At 39.7% G+C, this 21,479-nt stretch overlaps 1 protein-coding gene across 1 annotated transcript; it reads left to right on the top strand.

The window, feature by feature from the left end:
* Positions 1 to 704: 704 nt before the first annotated feature.
* Positions 705 to 7,174, top strand: ndufa10 (NADH:ubiquinone oxidoreductase subunit A10). The gene is made up of 10 exons (XM_080840011.1): positions 705 to 844; positions 1,416 to 1,584; positions 2,091 to 2,306; positions 2,466 to 2,552; positions 2,764 to 2,885; positions 4,235 to 4,314; positions 4,412 to 4,466; positions 4,553 to 4,638; positions 5,054 to 5,162; positions 6,932 to 7,174. Exons 1-10 carry the CDS (start codon positions 773 to 775, stop codon positions 6,998 to 7,000), a joined length of 1,065 nt encoding a protein of 354 aa, XP_080696137.1. The 5' UTR covers positions 705 to 772; the 3' UTR covers positions 7,001 to 7,174.
* The last annotated feature ends 14,305 nt before the right edge of the window (positions 7,175 to 21,479 follow it).

The following is a 21,479-nucleotide window of genomic DNA, read 5'->3' as shown; positions in this document are numbered from 1 at the left end:
TATATTGTAGACTATTCTGTGAAGAATTGGTCATTATGTGCACCAACCAAGACTTTCAATATATTTCAACAAGAGACCTTTATTTTATAACAGTGACGAAGGGAACTGCTCTTTGTTTATTAAAAGTCCTGTAATACAATAAATATACAACTGGACATGTTTGTGTTCTTTTAATCCTGAAAAGTCATTGACGCGCCACTCTGGTAGGGCTTGTGTTATTATCGTGGTTGACATGGAACTGCAATTAAGATTTAATCGATATTGCTTTGATTCTTGAGTTTAATATGGAACAACTCAATAGCTCCATCTACAGTAGCCTATACGTATTATGTTACTACTTAACAACTGCGATGTCCATATAAAACTAATTAAACCCCACCATTTCAAAGAAAGACAATGTAAATGTAAAAAAAAATGGTATAGCTTATTTATGTGATAAACTTATTTAAGGCAGTTGATTAATCATAGATTTCCTATTTGTATCTAACCTAAATCAGCCTTTCAGATTTTTACAGTCAATCAGATTTTTTTTGTATACAAAAATGTGTACAATAAAAAAACCAATCAAACAATTGTAAACAAAAAAAATCCAGGCCTGCAATTGTTAATGGGGACGTGTGGTACTAAGGATGGAAAAATAACATAGAATTTCGATCGGGCACCAAGAAGAGCGCCTTCGAGACGTCATTGTCGAGCGACACAAGGCAGGAAGGCCAACGTCGGTCTCCGAGTAAAGGGTCAGAAAGATTAGGTGAAATTTAGAAATTTAGCTATGGCGTTACGGGTGATACGCCTGCTTATACCTTCAGGTGCAGCTCTCAAGGCAGGTGGACCAATACAGAAGGTACATCTCATTTGTGTGTTTGATTATTTGGTACAATTTATTATCCACAGAGTTGTCTATCGAACTTAAGCTAAAGGTCTGCAGCAAGGACACCAAAACAACTGCCCACCAGCTAGCCTAGGTTGCCTGTGCTCTATCGCTAGCTAGTACCGTTAGCTACCAGTTTTCTATCCTTTTACCCTTCAGTGTAAGACTTCCATGCTATTCAACATTTTATTATCAACTTGTGACTTGCTAGGAATATAGAAAGGCTTACTGTCGAATTAGTCAATATTATTGATGTTAGCCACGTTAGCTTAGTATGGAACGTCAGATGAGGCAGTTTAGAGAGGCTGACAGTTTTCGTTGTTGTATGCCGTTTGGTTGTTGGTCAGCTTTAACTGTACCAACTTTCATTGTACAATGTCATATTGCAAGCAGTCGCATTCTCAAATTATCGACATATGTTGTCACCTTCAAAAGTATGGCAACCATCCCTTTTCCTGTATTCTAATTGTCTTGGTGTTATTTGAAGCTGTATGTATTGTCAGTAGGACTTGCGAGTTCAGTGTGTCACATCTGTTCTTTTCAGGCAGGAATCCACACAAGTACTGTAAACAACCTGCAGTATGGTTGGTTTGCATACGCATTGGGTGAGAGGACAAGCCCCAGACTAAAGGAGAACAGCAAGATCATCACTATCGATGGCAACTTGGCTTCAGGAAAGGGGGCCCTAGCTCTAAAACTTGCAGAGAAGTTGGGTAAGAACAATCTGTTATGATTTGGTTTGAATGTTGGGAACACTTCCTGACTTTTCCTACCAAGTGTCTTATCCTGTCAAACAAACAACACTACCTGGTATGCCTGCTCTACATACTAGTAACTATTATTACATTACACATAGCCTACACTGCAAAAAATGCTTTTCTAACCTAGTGTTATTACTCTTATATTGAGATGAAAAATCTAGTTGGTCTTGTTTCTAGCTAAATTGTACTTACCTAGTGCTTTCTTGGTAAGGTTATTTGTACCTATTTCAAGCAAATATTACTTATTTTAAGAAATCTTAACAAGCCAAATTTGCTTAACGCACTGGCAGCCAAATTTGCTTGTTTTAAGCAAAATCGTGCTTAAATATGTAATTATTTGTCTTAAATCTAGAAGGGCATTTTTTTACAGTGTAAACTAATACCTTTATATTGAATTTATTGAAATATATGATTTGTTTTGGGCTGTAGTAACATTTGAGTCATTCTGTACCTTTAAGATATGCTGTACATGCCTGAGGCCGACATTAACTATGTGGACCGAATTACCGGTGAAAAGGAACCGCTGGATGCCAAATTCAATGGGAACTGCAGCTTGGAGAAATTCTACATGGACCCCAAGGCAAAGGACGGCAACTCGTACCGCCTCCAGGTTTGGATGTATCAGATGCGACTGCTGCAGTATGCAGATGCCGTTGAGCACCTGCTCACCACAGGTAATCACCAGGGATTTATTTGGCTCTCTTCCTTCACCATGGACAGTCTAACTTTTAAGTTTGTGGTATGGTCCGCATTGAAGCTATTATTTGAGATCTGAAGATACCTTTTGCATGCAATTTCATTGGGATTGTAGATTCACTTACTTTTCAATGCAGGCCAGGGGGTCGTTTTGGAGCGTTCTCCCTTCAGTGACGTGGTGTTTTTGGAGGCCATGATGAAACAGGGGTACATAAGGAAACAGTGTAAGTAAATGCAACGCTTGACCCCTTAATCTCCCTTAGTTCCAGGCACAGGGCTGTTTTATTGATGTAAATATCAAACTAATACTCATGAATACAAATATCAAATGAATGAAATGTAGTTAGTGATAAATGCAGACATAACTCCGCAGTAGCAACGGACAAACATGGTGCTCCACAAACTGAATGAGGGTGATGGGTGTTGGCATCTTAGGTGTCGAACACTACAATGAGATCAAGAGCATCAGCATCTGTGAGTTCCTGCCTCCTCACCTGGTTATCTATGTGGACCAGCCCGCAGAGGAGGTGCAGAAGAAACTGAAAGCTTCAGGCAAGGTGAGTAAACGCCCTGCTTTGCTGTCTGAGCAATCATTTATTTGGGTTAGGGCTGTCAGTTCCTTCAAAAAGGACATCCAGTGCACGTGGTAAGCCAACGTTCCAGTTGGAATCTGTTTGAAGGCTGCTCTGGCTGCATATAATACAAATAAGGATGAAGCTAAAAGAGTATTCAAAGTAGTAAGTGCAGGTATGAAGAAATATCTAGTAAGGCCGCGTTCACACTAGACTTCTTTTTTTAGAAAAAAGCGCCGCCTTCTGCGCCTTTTTTACATGCAACTCTATGGGAAAAAGCAAAAAGGCGGACGCCTTTTCAGAAAGGCGCCGCCTTTTATAAACTTCTAAAAAAGCGCAACCTCCGACGCCTTTTTGAGTTCAATTTTCTCAACTTTTCAGAAAGGCGCCGGGTGACGTCAAGCGCCTTTTTGACAGCTGACCTATCAGGACGAGGAGAGTAGGTAGTCGCGTACCTTCCCTAGTAACCTGCTATCTTAGTTTAACCGACCAAAACGCCGTAGACCATGTATTTGAACCTAGAAGTTTTAAGTTTAACTTTTTTTTGCTTATATTTTTAGAAAGTTACCGAGAAATAGACACTGTACAATTTACAAACCACATTATTGTAACTGAAAAATACGTCTAAGAGGATTTGCGAGGTGTCTGAGCTACCTAACTAATGTTAGCATGCTACTAGCCGTTAGCGATTAACTGTGTTTTTGCAAAGCATCTGCCCCAACTTTCTTTTCCCGACATTGACATGTATCTTGTACATAATCCATTCCCATAAACCGGAGATTTCAAGCGTACAGAAACTCTTCTAAGCAGGCAAGAGTGCCAATATAGGCTAACGAGTTGTAGCCAAATTCCTGGGTGAAGGGCTAAATAGCTTGCTAGCTTTGAAGATATAGCTTTGATAATACACAGCCATTACTACGACTGTATCAACGTGCTGCGTTTCACTTAACAGGTCAGTCATTCCCTTAATCTTTAGCAATTGTATATTTAGGTTGTCACATTCAACAGCGCAACTTATCCCCTAGCGTTTTGAACTTTCTGTGAGTTGTGACCGTATGTTATGACCGTAATGTGTTTGCATCAGACACAAATATGGCGGTGCTTAAAAGACAGTGACGTCACATAATATCCATGAATTCTGAAGCGCTCAAAAGGCGCTGAAGGCTGCGCTTTTTTCTTAAAAAAGAAGTCTAGTGTGAACGCCGCTTAATGTGCAAGTAAAACTATACTGAAAGTAAACAAACAGCAGCAGAAGTGTCCGACATTCTGAACTCGGATCCCCCTACAGTGAATACAGTACATGACGTAGTGAATGTGCACTTCATTTTTTCTAGTCATATCTTCAGAACGTGTCCTTACCATACCTGAAGAGTATCGAGCAGGCATACAAAACAACCTTCTTGCCCAGCATCAGGTAATATTTAGCCACTAGCTTTGCATTTTTTTACATATGATATGAGAGGTTATTGAGTGGCCAAATGTTTTATATTTTGTTATTTTTTTTTATTCAGTGAGCAATCAGAGGTTCTTGCCTATGACACAACACAGGTCAAGGATGTTGATAAGGTAAAGGATTCGATACACAGCAGTATAATGAGTAATATTGGTCCACAAACAACGGTTGGAACAACTCCTGATCTCTCTGTCTTTAGGTTGTTGAAGATATTGAGTATCTGAAGTTCGGCAAAGGGCCCTGGAAGGATCAGGACGACGTCTCTTACCATCACATGAGAATTTTGTAAGTATGTCTGAAAAGAATCTCTTCGATTTCCATGTAGATCACCTGTATGATAATTGAATTAAGTTTAACATGCTTCTGTCCTTAGAGAAGTTGACCTTTCTATTTGAAGGGAACTGAAATTGAACTAATTCAATGTCATCAAACAACATGCATTTTTTGAGCTTATGTTTTAATTAAACATGTGTGCTCCAATAGCCCTGCAGTTAGGGCCAGTGACGACACATATGTCATGGGTCGGATACCCAGGGAGTAGCCATGCTGATGTAAATATAAGGCTGTGCTGTACCGCTAGCCTCTTTGGATAAAAGCATGTAATGCATGTAGATGCGTCTCTGTTGCTCCTTTCCTGTAGTAAAATTATGTGGAGTCGTCCATTCTGAGCCTCCTGTTTTTTCTCCCCTCTCCGCACTAGGGTCGAGGACAAACAGTTTGTGGCTAACATGACCTGCATTCCCCGCTACCTGCCCGAGATCACCGTCAGCGCCCACGAAGTGGATGAGACATACTACGCCTTTAAATCCGTAAGTTTGTCCTCAATGCGATGAAGTAATGAAGTGAGGGTACATTATTTGTGTTGCTTCCAGTGTGCCTTGCACATAGGTTTTAGGTGTTATGTTTTTAATAGTGTTCCAAGTTTATTTGTGTGTTCATTCACACGACAGCTATTTGCTATAGTAATTTAAGAATTTGCTGTGCTGGTTGCTAGGACATTGTTAGGGTAGTCGTGGTGGTTGCTAGGGTGCTAAGTGTCAGAAAGGAGTGAAAATGCTTGCTGTTTAAAGTCTAAGTTAAAAGGAGAGACATACATGATACATGATTCAGCATACAGATTTAATAAAACAGTGAAGAGAGTGAAGATGGCAAGGAGAGAATAGAGTGATGCACAGAAATTGAGAGAGTGTGCCAAACAGGATATGAAAAAGGATAGATACATAGGTGCAAACGTTTATGCATGCATACGGGAGAGAAAGAGGGATAGAGAGGGGGGGGAGTGAAATGTTTTGCTTCATAAATTGGAGTTAAAAAGAAGATGATCAAAAAAGAGGGAGAAGAGTGGGAATTGATGGAAGAATATTGATAAAGAGTGTATATACATATAAACAGGGTGAAGAGAAAGCAAAACAAGTTGTACGGAAGGTGCCTCTTATCAATACTCCTAGTTCTACAGTTCTATTGAGAGGGACCGAGAGAGGGAGCAGGTGACAGTGAGGAACAGGCCAAACCACCTTTATCAACCTATTATGATGTCAAAATAGTCCAAGTCTATTGGTGGAATTCCACTACTGTTTTTAATCTGAAAAAGGACAAAGTATAGACAAATTAAAACATACCACAGGTGTCAGTTGCAAGACCTATGCGTCAAAGTTTCTACGTTATACAATTAAACAGATGAATTATGTGCAGAAAATGGGTTAGAAGAAAAACAAGCCTGGGAAGAATAACATTTTTATGAAGACATTTAAAGAGTTGCATGTTGTATGTTAAAAACATGAGCATTGCTGATGAGGTGCCTGTTAAAATCGTGCCTGTAATAAGGCCAAAGAAAATCCTCTGTGATTCTTTGTTGTCTGTTGTCTGTATATTATCCGGATTTGAAAGTCAATTGCTGAAATGACTTGAATATTACTTTGAACTCGTTGCTATAGCTCTTTGCAGTAGATTGTGTTTCCTTTAGTTCTCTTTGGTGCATATCAATTTCCAATTTAATATCGTAAATCCCTTTTCTGGGAAAGCCTCTGGGCATCGGACCTCAGTAGGAAGTATAGATGAGTCAGTGTGTGTCTGCAGGAAATGCATTTTAAGTTGGTGTGTGCCTGACTCCAGTGATTTATTGTCTTCTATGTGTCTCTGCAGCACTGTAGAGAGGTGTGTGTGTGTGTGTGTGTGTGTGTGTGTGTGTGTGTGTGTGTGTGTGTGTGTGTGTGTGTGTCAGACATGAGCAAGTAGCCTCACAAAAGGTGTGGGTTTCCTCAGGTACTTGAGTACACTCTCGTCTGCCACTGGAGTTTGTTGACTCTCGGTTCAATACGTCTCCACCCACGCCACAAAAAATACATGTGATGGTTAGCGAGGACAGGGACAAGGACAGTTCCATTACTCTTCACACACGCAGTTTGTTTGTCAACTGACAATTGAAGTTCAGTGAGACTTTTCTGTCATAGTTTATTCTGCAACCAGATATGTGATCCACTCTCACTTGTATCACGACCTGTGCTTATTCTCTAACAAACACGTATGAAATGTTCATTGTGTTTGAAAACATTTTCCCCAACCCCCTTCTGCTCCTCAGCGTCCCGGAAAGAAATACGCAGAAGGCTACAACGCAGACGCGGGAGACAAGAGCATCCTGTTCAAGTGAACAGTTCTGACCGTAAAATCAAACCCACCCCACCTTCACCATTTCAACACCTGTCTCTCAGATCCACTGAGCTAAGAAATGTGTGGAGGTACTAGGTCCTTGTGAAGAATAAATATGTACATTTATTATTGTTGAAAAAAATATATATTAAAAAGTCATCATCTTTGGGTCTTATTTTTGATTCTGCGAGATCCTTGACTGTACTGCACAGCTCACACAAGCGCCATAGCCAACCTATGTGCAACTAAAGCCAAAGCAAATGGAGTCCACATGAGGTAATGAGGCTGAGTGTGCCGAATCGCAAAGAGAATCTTGTAACTTGATTCGCTCATGGGTTTCATGAGATATTAATGTTCATTAAAGCGTGAAAGCATGTTAAGCAGTGTGTTATATGAGGTATTAGAAGATGGCCTTGGTACGATGCAAAGCTCTGACCACAAGGGAGGGTATGAATCATTAAGACATGGCTGTCATGAACGTTTAATGTATGTTTATTAATAGCTTTACATTTACCAAACACCTACTGTATTTTATTGATTTTTGCTGTTTTAGTTTTTATGGTTGCCAATCAAACAACGTGATTTATCAGGTAGCTTACATTTTAATGAAAAAGAGTACTTTGAATGCTTTTTGGAATAGTCAAATTTGTTTATGATGCCTGGGTAAACCGTTTCAATCAGTGTCTGTTGCAAAAGTCCCTAAGGTCATGGTTAAATTTAGGTCAACTCAGCTCTGTAGATGTCTTTGATGCATCATTGAGGGAATACCTTGCACATGGCTTAATGTTTTAATGTAGACAGTAGTGACATGCAACACATCCAGAAATGTCCCTAAACTGTCCTGTTTGCTTTGTTGAAAACTCAGTTTTTTTTTCTTTTTTTCTCTGTGGTATGCGGCATGGATTTTAAGTCTGTTGACCAGAATATGTGGTAGGAATTTATCTGTGGTTTAAAAGACTATCTTTTTGCTATTCCCTTCGGAATATTCACTGTTAAACCTAGGGCCGGTGCCAGGGGAGGACACAAGGGGGCGCTGTCCCGTCAGAGAAAAACAATTCCGCCTCAGTTTTTGCTTGGTAAAATTGATTAAAAATACGATTAATTCAATAATATATGCGCTCAATAATATTGCTTGAAAGAAACTTTTTAGTTTTAGCCAAACCAAATAAATCAATAGGCTATAGGACGTACGCTAAAGCCCGTCGTAAGATTAAATAATACATTATTATTATTATAAGATCTCTTCTTAGTGCCATTGCTTTGATGAAAGTCTTGTTTTGTTGCAGGCTATAAATTGCATAGGTCTATAGGTTATGACAGAAACGGGGTATATAAGAAATATGGTGTGTAGCTAGCAACAGTACAATGCCTTTCTGGGGTCCTTTTTGTCTTAGAAAGATGTGTGCATTGAATATTGTTTTTATTATCTCCGGCAATAGGACTTTTTCCTTTTTTTCATGTCTTTTGTTTTTCAGTTTCAGCTTGCGAATGGCAGTTTTTCATGGCATCAAATTAGAATAGTTTAGTGTTAAGCACGATCATGTAATTTAGACCTAACACTAGAAAAGGTTGCCCCCCTTGCAAATCTCAAATGCCCACGCAGCCGGCCCCACGGCGTTCAAAGTAACTTTAGATTTGCCTTACTCTCGGTGTTTTAGGTCTGCCCACCCGATGGCGCCCACGAACGCCTCATCCGACCCCACTGTATGGCAGTTGAGGCGTTCACAATACAAGAGATACGCATGGTGACAGCCTCCGTCTCAACAGACCAAATTGCCGTAGCTCTGAAAGGTGTCATCTGAGTCTTTATTAATTAAATTCATTCCGTGGGGTGGGATTTGAAGTGCCCCTCTCCCCTCAGGCATGCCCCTTCGTCTGGGCTCCCTTGAGGTGTCAGGCTGATCAAGCCTCTTCCTGTAAAAAAGCGTGTCAGGAACAACCTTCAAAATGATTCTCTGTATTTTCTTTATGTTGCCTTTGCATCGTGACCTTCAGTGTGTTTGACAGCAAGCTGAGGAGTTAGAGAAGTTCATAGACTTAAAATGGACTTGAGATTCAATTTTAGTCGAGGTTTGTGAAGGTGTTTTAAGACTGGTGAATTCCGAATGTCAATACGAAAGCGCTATTCTTGGTCTAAAAAAAACATGGTAAAAAAGGAAAGAAAAAAACAAAACACGCACACACTGAATGACCCTACTCTTCCCTCTCGTTAAGGCCTATTCATTTCCAGTCTTTTAGCCTAGACCAATAAAGCCTCAAAGCAACCAAGCCAATTAAAAGTCACTTTTAAAAAGTATGCTCTTCACTGCTGATGCTGCCAGAGTGCAGCCGGTGTGGCAATTTGAGACTAGATGATTATTGTTCCACAAGCAATGCTATCTGCTCGGCGGTGCTGTTTACTTTTCTGTGCCTGTGCTGCCAGTAAGCGAGAGACAGCCTTCCAGAAATAGCTTAGACTGCGTGCAACTGCTGATTAATTCCTGTGTCTTTTGTGCACCTCATATTACTCTAATGAACATGCGATTGCCGGCATCGATACTCAAAATGGTTTCTGTGGTTGAAAACTGGTGAGAATGTGAAGGAACTCTCCATTTAGAATGATGTAGATGATAACATTATAAAAACGGTTTTCAGTTCGTATGGCATGTCTGCCACCATCAATTCATTGATTTTGATCATTTCATGCCAGACGTGGTCAAGTTATTTCAACGTAATGGCCTTCAGGAGGCAGCAATGAAATTAATATTCTAAACCGTGGTCCAGGTTATTTGATAGTGCTGGAATTAATTATCCACCCAAGTGTTCAAGTGAGAGAAATTCAATGTTCTCTTCGTGTTGTGTCTGCAGTTTTAAGAATGCCCTATAATGTGTAAAACTATTGATTGCAAGGTTTTAGTCGACCATTCTTTGTGATCCACTCTTCCACATCGCTTGTGTCTGTGATTTCGTTCATTTTAATTTTCATTGACATATCTTAATAGGCTCCTGGTTCGAAAGGATTCTCTGTAGCCTATTGTAGGCTACTGTTAGAAAGCCCTAGCACTTATTAGACCACAACAGAGGGCAGTATTGTGCCTTCAAAAACGGAAGAGATCCAAGAATGTTTAGATGAAGTGAAAATTGTGTAAATGTTAAATGTGAGGAAAAAAATCTTGTTGTATTACTGGTACCAACGATTTTGATATTAATGTGATTCAAGGCACCTTTGATTAAAAACAATAAGAAGGCTAAGTAGGCTACAGTAACAAATAAAATGCGTGATGATGTTCAGAAAAAAAACAGAAGACACAAAAAGCCAGTTAAGTTATAATGTATCCTATTGTCAAGTCACGTTGTTTATGATTTCTGCAAAAACACTGCTTGCGATTGTCATTAATGATTATGTCCACATTAGTCACTGTGTTGATACTACTCTAAGCCTTTTTTATGGTCTTTAACTTTTTATATCTTCATAGACATACAGGAGGTGGTGATCTGAGGAGATAAAAAGTGAAGTTGAATTTAAAAACAAATTAATATCTAGGCACTTAGAATTCCCATGATTTATTCCTGCTACACTTACATGTCTGCCATATGAAAGTGTTCTTCTAGGAACAGAGGACCCAGGAAGCCAAGTGGACCAGCAGTAGAAGGTGGCCATATTGACAGATGTCAGAGGAGTATTGAAATGAGAGCATCCATCTGTCAAAAAAAAGAAGAGCGGCCTCTGTTTCATACGAGAAACCAGACAACAAGTTGACTGACGTCTCCCTTGGAAACAGTGTTCATCATGTGAGTTATATTAAACAAAGACTTGTCAGAGTGACTTCAGATGACTCCACTGCAGCCTCTCAAACCAAAACAAGCTATTATGTGATTAGTAGCCTGATACTGCTCAATGTTCCTGGCAGTTGAGTTTTTATTATAAAACAGGAGACCCATGGGTATTGTATATGTCTATAGTATAAATCCGTGAGCTAGTTTAAGGGATTTCTGTCATTATTAGGGGAATCGCTAACATTTGACAACCAGCTGACTTTGGAATTGCCTCTAGCCTGTTGTAAATCTAGTCACTGATCTATTTCCAGCCGGCAATCTTTCTTATGGGACTGCCACAGTGGGAGAAGGTGTGTTTAGTCCTATTCCAGCAAGTACACAACTAACTTTTGCTCTATTGTCACAGGCCTCATCCTTAAAACAAAACAAGTTCCCATCAAAGGCTTCCATGACGCTAAGTAAATGAGTTTGACGGTAATGCCCAACTTGTTTTTTTTAACACTATTTCAGTCTGCCTTGAGGGTTACATTTGACCTTTGACAGTCTATTGTCACCGGGCAATCCTAGTTCCTTCCTCATCACATTTTAATTATTTAGCCAAGATGGAAAGGTGACATTGTCTTTGTTCAAGAACCCACCTGACCTAAAATTGGTGCCATTTCCTGTGAAGGATCCTTGTGTCCTTGTCGAGAAAAATGGAAAGTCCTGACACATAAACTGAAAGAGGGCCTCAGGATACAATTTCACAGTCATAAGTACTGGAGGCGACTAAGTCTCATTTTGACAGCATCCCACTTTTCGCACCACTGTAATCAAATTTCACACCTCATTTTGAATTAATAATTGACATGCTGAGTTCAAATGAGATTTGCATGACTTTGATTACTTTTAGGCCCAAACAGTGTGACCATAGCGCTAGTTCCGCATGCATCTCTGATGACAAAACACTACCTCAGCATTTTCCATTGATAGTGTTGATCAATAAGCCTTTGGTTCTTTTCCTTAAAAAAGGCATGAGACGGTTCAAGACCTCCAGGAAACTGCCTAAGCAGAGGAAGAATTTGGTTGTGTGGTACTGTAACTTTTCCCTAAACAAAAAGAGGTTATAAGATATAAAACAGAATATAGTTCACTGTCCTGTATAATGCATGTATTTATCAGTCTTAATGTCTTTAGTAAAGCAATCATGCAGTGTAGCATTTTATGAGATCCCCACCACCACACACAGACTCACATTCAGTCTCTTATCGCTAACATAACAGCCCTTGAGTGCAGTTACTTATATGTGTGCTGAACACATTACTGATAGCTTTATGAGCCATTCGTCCATCATCTCCTCTGTAAGACACATACATGTATGTTTCTACACAACCACATGGTGCTTTAGAAAATCCCCTTGTCATACCCAAATGGCTACAATAAAAGCTAGCATGGTTCAGTGAAAGTGGTGAGTATTCATTGTGGGTATTCATGACTGGTGCAGTGAGCCTCATAAACAGTGCGAGAGAATAGCCAATGATTAAATCATTTTTCATTTAGTTACTTTATGAGATATGCTGCCTTTATGAGGTTACGCTTTATTTGTTCATGTTGAAATTAATGTTGTGTAGAAAATAAGAGAACAGGGGGCATTGCATGTTGAATAAACATAGCCAGGTGTGCTATTTTCATGCAATTTCATGTTATTTTTTTCTTTGATCCTCTAGCTCTACACCTTGTTGTGAAGGCATACACACACCGATAATTAGATACAGGCTATTTTCTGACAATGTGTAACCAGCTTGTTCGGTAGCTTTACAATGGGGATGCTGCTCATATTGTCGAGATGCTGTGAAACACTGAAATATAAACAACACATGCACAGATTCGCTACGAGAAAAAAAGCACACTCTGAAGGGACCGGTCATTTAAGATTCATAGTTAATAAGGATATGCCATAGTCAATAATTCAATCTTATTTATACCTAGTATAAATGTTACTCTTATTTGTATCCTACTAGCAGCATGTCAACATTTTATGTCAACATTTAACAGGGATAGTCAGATAAGCTTAGGTGAAACGCTGTGAGTGAGTGTGGAACTTCAGCCTCTGTCTCAACAATGTGTGGCCGACATTGTTCAAGAATAAACCTGGATCTAAGACTGGATCTCATAATATATGGTATAAAACTAGTTACCATCAACTCCCAGCTTCCTCTTTGTCATTTAAACTGGACATTAACAATAGCTGATGACCTTGTTTGTTTTTGCTATGTTAGGCCTGAAAACAGGACAGGATCAGGGAGACCTCAAAACATCTGCACACTGAAAGCGTTAAGATGAAAAGTCGTCAAGAAATATAAACTGTTCATAGAGATATTGTGATGGGATGGAACTGATGAACACATGGCACCAAGAGCAGGTACATTAGAACCACAGAGAGCCCTGACATTTGGACTTTACATTATCGACTATTTAGCAGTTCACCTACTTGAAAGTGACTGTGCTGAAAAGTTAAAACAAAAACACGACACTGGCGAGTTCTTCTTCTTTTTTTTTCCCTGCGTGAGGTGTGATCATGAGGTGTGGGAACCAGTCAGGCCTAAGACTCAAAATTGTCAGTGTAAAAAAATATTCACAGATTGGACGGGTGTGATGATTATGCATCATTCTAAGTTTTGTTCTTTCCATTTCATTATTCATTTATGAAGCCAGAGGTAGAGCCACGGGGTAAAGGCATCAGCTACCGGCTATGCTATATGTTAGCCCCTTCCGGCCATAAACCCAGTAAATCTCAGGCTGATGGAGGAAAATCAATGCCCTGTATACACATTCCCCTCTTTTCCAAATCACAAAGGCTTGTTTCTCCAAATCCAAATGTCAGTACTGTAAGCTTTAAATAGAAGTTTTAATAATATTTCCATATGTTAAACACATTGAGGATAAAAATGAGACGGGAAATGACTTTGGGGAATCTCTGGAAATCCAGTTAATTTGCTCCCTGGCCAGAATTAGGCCCGCAGCGCTCATAAATTACCATTTCATTACGATTCAGAAGCCAAACAGACTTAAATATTCATGTATTCCCCATCTCTGATTAGATTTTAATTACATGACTTTGTCTTAAACAAATGGGGGGCGTCAGCATAAAGGAGCTATTTGTTTTGGCTGATAATGAGCGCACCTGAAAGGTAGAGCGGCAGAGAAGAGAAAAGCATTCAGAGGCAGAGACAAAAAGACTCCCAAGGCCTCTTCATGTGTGCATGAAGAAGAAGAAGAGAGAGAGAGGGAGAGAGAGAGAGAGAGAGAGAGAGAGAGAGGAAGTGAGATCAAACCACAGACGTTTTATACCCAAGTCCCAAAGACATCTCTCCACACAGTGGAGTCAAAAAATGGCGAGACCCTTACTCTCAAGAATGACTTTCTTCTTCAAAGTCACCCCCCTCCCCATTTTCCACCCCTCTTGTTAAAATTCCTCTCTTCTTGTTAAAATTTTATGACATTGAACATTTTTTTAATATGGTAAGGGAAATGACTCAATCAAAGCTGGTGCATAGTAAGTATTTCAGCTGCTCACGAAAAGTTGCGATGTAACAGGCAGGCACTGGGAAGAGACTGCTCAGTTATTACATAGAAGACACATTCAAGACCTCTCACGTTGGGTCGTGAAAGTATGGGACACTGAAGGGGCTATAATTCAATGTGGCTAATATAATATATCTCTCTGTACTACCCTTCTTCCAGGCTTCATATAGCCTATTTTTAGCATAGTTATATCCTAATGGGGAATTCTAAACATTTCACATTCTTATATCTTAATTTGCCTAGCTATGTACAATATCAATAATCTTTCACTGTAGCAAAGAGTAGGATAACTGATTAGGTATATGTAATAAGGGTCTTCAACTTCAACACACTCTCTCTCTCTCTCTCTCTTAGTTTTCATTGTGATTAATGTCAGTAAAAAGGGACACAATTAAGATCAACATCCTCTGGAAAATGAGTGTGCAGCAGTCGATCATTAAGAAAAGAAACCTTTTATAAACTCACTATACAATCAGCAGGCATTCTTATGGCTTGGGATGTTTGTGTGAAACTTGAGACAAATCAACATGATGAATTTATTTCAAATCATGTCACACAATGTCACAATGTCACAGCGGGTGTGGAGGCAGTCCGTGTCTACTGCCTGGTATTGCTGGGTGGTTAGGGAAGTGTGTATTCATGGTCTTGCCAACCATCCACAAGCCTCAGCAATGGTAGGCGGTATTAAGTAAATGTCATAAATTTCCACTAATTTAACAGAGACTTTCTCATCCAAGCGCTGTAATCTTTCCATGAGAGAGTTAACTTATCACACACAGATAATTGGAAAATGCCTCATCAGAAATGTCTATTTCCCACTGTTTATATCGTCTGTCTCCAGTCTGCACATTCACTGGCTTGACATATTTTGAGGACAACCTAATGTTCTACACACAAATATAAATGGAAAAATTACATTTCATAAGCATTATCTGAGTTCCTCCTAAATCACAGAAGAGAATTCTGACGGAGCTTTTAATCCCTTCAGAATTGGAATGATGTTGATGTGGGCCTATTCGAGTTCAGCTAAATGAGCTAATGCCCTTGTTCCTGAATCCCTGCAGGGCCCAGTGAAGTGCAGACATCCAACAGAATTACAGAAACAACGTTCTAGAAGTTTCATAAAGTGTTTCTGCCCTGAAATGTGCGTAGGGGATTAGTTGATAGGGTCAGGAAAATATCTTTTATCAGTTATATGACATGTTTATCAAGAAGCTTTTACAAAAGCATCTTTTGAACATGAGTGGAAGTTAGCCTCACAAAGCATTTACTTTGTTCTCTGTTCTTATTTCTTCCTTGATTAAACAGTTTTAAGCACTAATACTCTACTCTGTAATTTTTGCAAAGATTTTTCTGCACAGATTGAATGTTTGTGAACAAGAGCATAAGTTGTCTAGCGTGCATTCTTTAACTACCAGGCTGTCTGTTGGAGGCAAACCTAAAGTTCTTACTTTTATTTTTTCCATTTTTTTTCCGCTGATGCAAACTCACAGGGGTTCAGGTCTACATGCTAACTCCCTCTTCCAGGACACCCAGTCAGCCTTTTTTTTTCATGAACTCATTAAGTCTGTTCACAAGAGGGGAGAATTGGTCCAGTTTATTGCCGGCAAGCTGACCAGGGCTTCACGGCCAATATGCGACCCATGGCACACTTTCAAAACAATATCTGAGAAATACTGATGAGAGCATCCTGGAGGTATCATGGCAGAATCTGCCAGCCCATCTTCATATTTCTGCATTACATAGACTGTTTGAAGTGCACTAGAGGGGTGAGAGAGAACCCAGAGCACTTACTGGGTGATAGGGACCAAAAATAGTCAGGTTGCTGATGCAAGTTGGAATGATACATCCAGACTTACCAGACAGAGGCCAAAACCAGTGTGTGATGCGTGGCCTCCAATATGGAAGCATCGCACAAGATAAGTGAAGATTAACAAGGTCTTTCTTCTGGTAATTATTTAGGGGATTCTTGGGCTTGGCATAATTGCCTTCCTAAACACACTGATTAGGACAAAAGCAGGCGCTGAGTCAGCTCATGCTTTGAGAGAGAGAGGGAGAGAGAGAGAAAGAGAGAGAGAGAGAGAGGGAGAGAGAGAGTGAGTGAGGGAGTGAAGGAGAGAGAGAGAGAGAGGGAGAGAGAGAGAGTGAGAGGGAGAGAGAGAAAGAGAGAGGGCCAGAGACATGGAGTGCACTGGTTTACATTCAGAAGTATGCTATCACTCGTTTTTTTTGTAGTGCTGTGTAATTTGTTGGAGTGCTGACCAGCCGAGGTGCAGTAAAACCCTAATGAGTTTTGAGCATTTATGTTAATGTGAACAGGTTTTTGACCAGGACATGTGAACATGGCGTCCACTCAAAAGGTCATTTTTGTTAGAGAACATTAGAGAGAAAGAGGCGATTTTCCTCTGTCAGATATCCAATGTCGTGTCATGAACACCCTCGGCTTTTGACTCGGTGTAGTGATCAGAGTGAATTCTATTACATTTTTAATTACAGTCTTTGATAAATATGTTGCCTCACAGTGAAATTAAAAGGATCCTCAACAGTCTAAAATATCTCCCAACAAATAGCCACAAATATTTTTTTGTAGTAGCCCATAGCTCTCATTTGCACAGCAACACCATGCCAACTGCCCTATCTAACATGTACAGTTAAGCCTTACAGCGGTGCTTTTTTCATGATTGATATAAATTATAATAGCCTCACACTAACCAGTCAATTGTGACAGTGCACTAGTAATTGGATAACTCTCCCAGTTTATCAGTATAACACGCTGGCACTGGAAAGAAATTGTCTTGTTGGAGGATTTTCTGTTCTACTGAAGCATATGGTGCTCCAGTTAAGACCTGCCTCCCTCAAATAGAGCCAATAAACATTTTCTCTGTTTTTTTTCACAATTTGGTTTTGTTCCACCACTTACTGTGGATAGAGTCAAGCCTTTCAGAGTAATTTCCAATTCAATATGTTTCTGCTTTGGATACTGAACATTCTGCCGGATAAGCAGTTCTGAGCGCTTTGTCTCACAAAATGGCTTTGGCTCTTTTCATGAATGGACTCAATGTTCAATGACGTGTCACCAACCAGGCAAAGGGGTTTAATTCTCTCGACTGACTCTGCCTTGCGAAGATGAATGTTGGAGTGCTTGTTGGCCCTGGCAAGTGTGTGCCTTGTACAATACAAACCCAGCTGGTTTGCTAGCTTTTTTCCCCACAATTCTCAAGCATGCCCTTAGTAGAATGGAGGAATCTGTTAATGTCACAAATAGCACGGTGAGTGACACAGTGAAGCGATTCTGTTCAAGTGTAAACTCGTAACTTCAGATGTGCTGTGAAAACACGAAGCGACACTCTACAACCCCTTCCTTCGGCAGCCTCGCTCACTAATAACAAAGACTGCCGAACAAGATCACCTTGACCAGAACTCCAAAATATGAAAAGCCCTTGTTCTCCCCCACCCCACCCCCCCAGTGGTGGTGCAGAGGGCGGTCAGGTGTCACGGCCGTCCTGGAGACGGACTTTCAGAGGTCTAAATTTAACCGCCGTAGCAGCGGCTCGACCTCTCCTCCTGTGAGGACAGATGTCACTGAGTCAACAAGGGGACGGAATGCCCTCTAACCCACACCACATCCCCACCACATCCCTGTTCGCTTTTCCACAGGAAAACAACAAAACAAACAGCCAGGCAAACTGAAAGTAGAGTTGAGAGGAATGCACAGACTTGCATCTAGGCAATGAAAGGACAAATGATGTCCGATTGGACACTGTTTTGCTTTGCAAGTTTTGATTAAGCTTCAAAACATGATAGTGGGGGCTAGGTTTCTCTGGAATAGATTTATTTCTTTTTATTTTAACAATTATCACCTTCATTGAGTTTTTTTGGATAATGACTTGCAACAGACACAGAACAACATAAATCTGTCCAGCTGAAGTGATAATTATGCATGTTTGTTTTTCTTTCTGTTGTTCTCAGTAAGCAGTGCTGCTGCTGACTAGTCTATAATTTTCTGTTTATTTATGTCCTTACTCATCCAAGGATCTGTGACTGCCATAAGTGCTTTTGGAGAATAATAATGCAGTCATGTTCTCTGATCTTCTGCAAACACGCTTGAATGAGTCAGACAAACTCCTGTGTAGGATCTTGTAAACTGTTTGGGATTAAAGGACAGGAAATAGAGCTGTTCTGAACCAAGGTAGTCTTCAGATGGATTAGATCAGTCTCTCTTTGGCTTCTACATGAGGTGACATGCCAACAGAATCGCTTGAGGTGTAATAAACTTGTGGGGTGTTGCAGTGCCCTAGAGATAAATGATTAACTTGTAAGCAAAATAAGGTCCTGTCAGGTAGTAACTGTAGAGCTATGTTGAACATACTGATCCAAAGTCAGTAAATGGGTGTGATTGAACATTGATTAGGAATGTATTGATCATGAAAATAATACTGTCAGACATTTTAAGTGTGGAGAAAACATTGACTGTGGGAATTATTCCTATTGAGATTGAGTGAGTTAGAAAAGTAAGCCAGTCAGTAAGTGTGTGAGTGTAAAAGGTTATTAAAATGGTATAACTGCAAATTACACTTCATAGAAGGACGAATTATATGGGTAATGATTATTTCAAGATCTCACAGTAGAATAGAGTATTCACAATAGAAGTACCACCATTTTGATTCTGATTCAATTTAAGATCATTCTGATTCTCTTGAAATACAACTACAGAAGAGGAGAGGTTACATGATAGCTACAATATTAAGAAGTTGTCCACACACGTTCTACGTTTTGGATAATAGCCATAGAAATTATAGACATAGACATTATTTTCATATTATTTTATAGGTCACTTGTAAAGAAAGCCACACATTGACTTCATTGCCATTTTGGATGAGAATACGTTCAATTAATGAGTTTTAATATAGCAGTATTATGATTTCCTCAAAACTATGTGACAGTTTATTCAGGAGAGACTTGAGTTATCTTTTAATGGCAAGAGTCTGATTGAGAAAACGGGCACATTTGTAGAAAAACTCATTAAAGCTCGGGAATAAATTCTCAATGTGTCTCTCCGCTCCCTCTCATTATGTCTCTACCCTTTTCCACAAGTACCACCCAGCATGAACTGATATTTCACTCGCTGTGTGCATTAGGCCCGGCTCAACTCTGCCTTGCCATTGGGGCAATGTGCTTCAACAGAGAAAAAGAAGGGTTTGAACATTCGCTATTGAGTCTCGACTTTGATATGACAATACCCAGCACACATGTCAGTCCATGGTGATGCTGAACACAGTGACTCAAACGGAGCTCTAAGCTTTTGAACACAAAGGGAACATTTAAACAGTTTCCCCTCCTCCCCCTTATCTCACAGCACAAGAGGGAGCTTTTGGAGTTTTGAGAGAAGCTAAAATAAACTTCAAGATGGTGATTTGTCTCGTGTGCGTGGTGGAATTTTGAGTGGGATAGGGAACGTGCAATGCAGAGTGGCAGCAAGGGAGAGGAAACAGCTTTTACTGTCTGATCTTTGTACTTCCAGCACAACTGTGTGATTTCACAGCATTACCTTTTGGCTTGCAGGTGTGCATTAAATGCCTAAATAGCTTTAAGCCGATGTTCCCCTATCATGGTGATCTAAAGTAATTGGCAAGCAAGGGTATAGGAAGAAATGCCTGTTGACACAGAAAAATCCCTGTTATGCTGATTGAGTCGACCTAGAGAGCAAATTTATGAACGCTCCCCAAGAAAGCATGTTCTGTAGTTGGTGGATCAGTAGCTAGCTTAGCGTCTAACATTTATGATTGGACTATCAGCGAGCTCTAAAGCTCTAGTGCTTAAATTAAGACCTACAGGGGTCTGTTTGCCTCGACCAACTTAATGTAATATATAAATATAAATCGATGTTAAGGGAGAAACTAATGAAAACTTGGATATCTTTCAATCATATAAATGTTTCCATGCTACATGTAGCCTTTAGCCTCCGCCACCATGGCCAAACGTATGGTTTACTTCTTCGAAGGGAGGAGGAGGTAAGGATGCACAAACAGATTAATACACAAAACATATGGCTCGTTAGCCAACCGCTAGTCAAGCTTACTTACAGCCCCTTTTATTAAAGCAGGCACCCATTAAAGAATTATGTGGGTGTTCATAAGAGTTAATAACATATTAATGATGCTTGATATAAGCCTTAGTTATTATTCATAAAATATTCACAACAGCATATACAAGAATATAAGGCTGTCACGTAAAATAATGCATTATAAGTGTTTCACTAAGTAAAAATAGTATTGATAAGACCAGTATTTTGCCATGAAGAGATGAAATATATGTTCCAACAAATGATGTGGTCCCAAAAACTTTACATTTTCACATTATAACAATTAATTTACATCAGTTGTATATTAATTAATACAATTAAGAACACTGACGTCTTATTTGTATGTTAAAGGAGAAGTATTACAAATACATTATTTTAATACTTGTTTTAAGGTAAGTAGAATTTTAACTGAAGGAATTTGGAGTGTGACTCATCTAGTTTTCCCTCCTAGGCAACTTCTGTGTAAGTATGTATAATTAGAGCAACTGTCGGTATAGAGACACATATAAAGCCAAGATGGATTACACAAGGAAACGTGCTCTCAGAATGAAGGCGAATGTATACATAAACCTATAGTGAAGCCTGGGGCACGTCACTGCAAATTCAATCACTAAGCGCACATATGCCCAGAATATGCAGCCTCATAAATAACAAAACATGAATGCATTATGCAGTACACTTATTGCACTTATTGGCAACAAAATGATCGGAGGAGGGTGGTCGTGGAGGATATAGACTCGTTTGGGGCTTTTTGTTACAGCTGAAAAAAGTCTCACTCATCCCCTCTCTGTGTGTTTTGTTTTTGGTGAACATTACATTGTTGATATCCAGCTTCTGTAAAGGTAAAAGCCATATGCTGTATATGCACAAGTCCAAATGTAATTACAAATCCAATGTTTTGCACAAGACAACAGAGAATGGATTGGTTTCTATAGCAAAGATAAGAGACTTGAGTAATTGCTTGTTTGTTATATGGCAGGGTCAAAAAGATGCACAAGGCAATCTACTCCTGAAAGATCACAATTACAACAAATAGAAAACCTCCTTTGTATCGTGTTTTTAATGAGTCGGTAACTGC

Source organism: Sprattus sprattus, assembly GCF_963457725.1.
Source record: "Sprattus sprattus genome assembly, chromosome: 5".
NCBI lineage: Eukaryota > Metazoa > Chordata > Actinopteri > Clupeiformes > Clupeidae > Sprattus > Sprattus sprattus.
This window is presented reverse-complemented; position numbering and strand designations above follow the sequence as displayed.

Excerpts from the sequence above, each read along its gene's own strand:
- ndufa10 (XM_080840011.1), top strand. The coding sequence starts at position 773 with ATGGCGTTACGGGTGATACGCCTGCTTATACCTTCAGGTGCAGCTCTC. Across the intron at positions 1,585-2,090 it reads AAAACTTGCAGAGAAGTTGG|ATATGCTGTACATGCCTGAG; the intron begins GTAAGAACAATC and ends TGTACCTTTAAG. Across the intron at positions 2,886-4,234 it reads AACTGAAAGCTTCAGGCAAG|TCATATCTTCAGAACGTGTC; the intron begins GTGAGTAAACGC and ends CATTTTTTCTAG.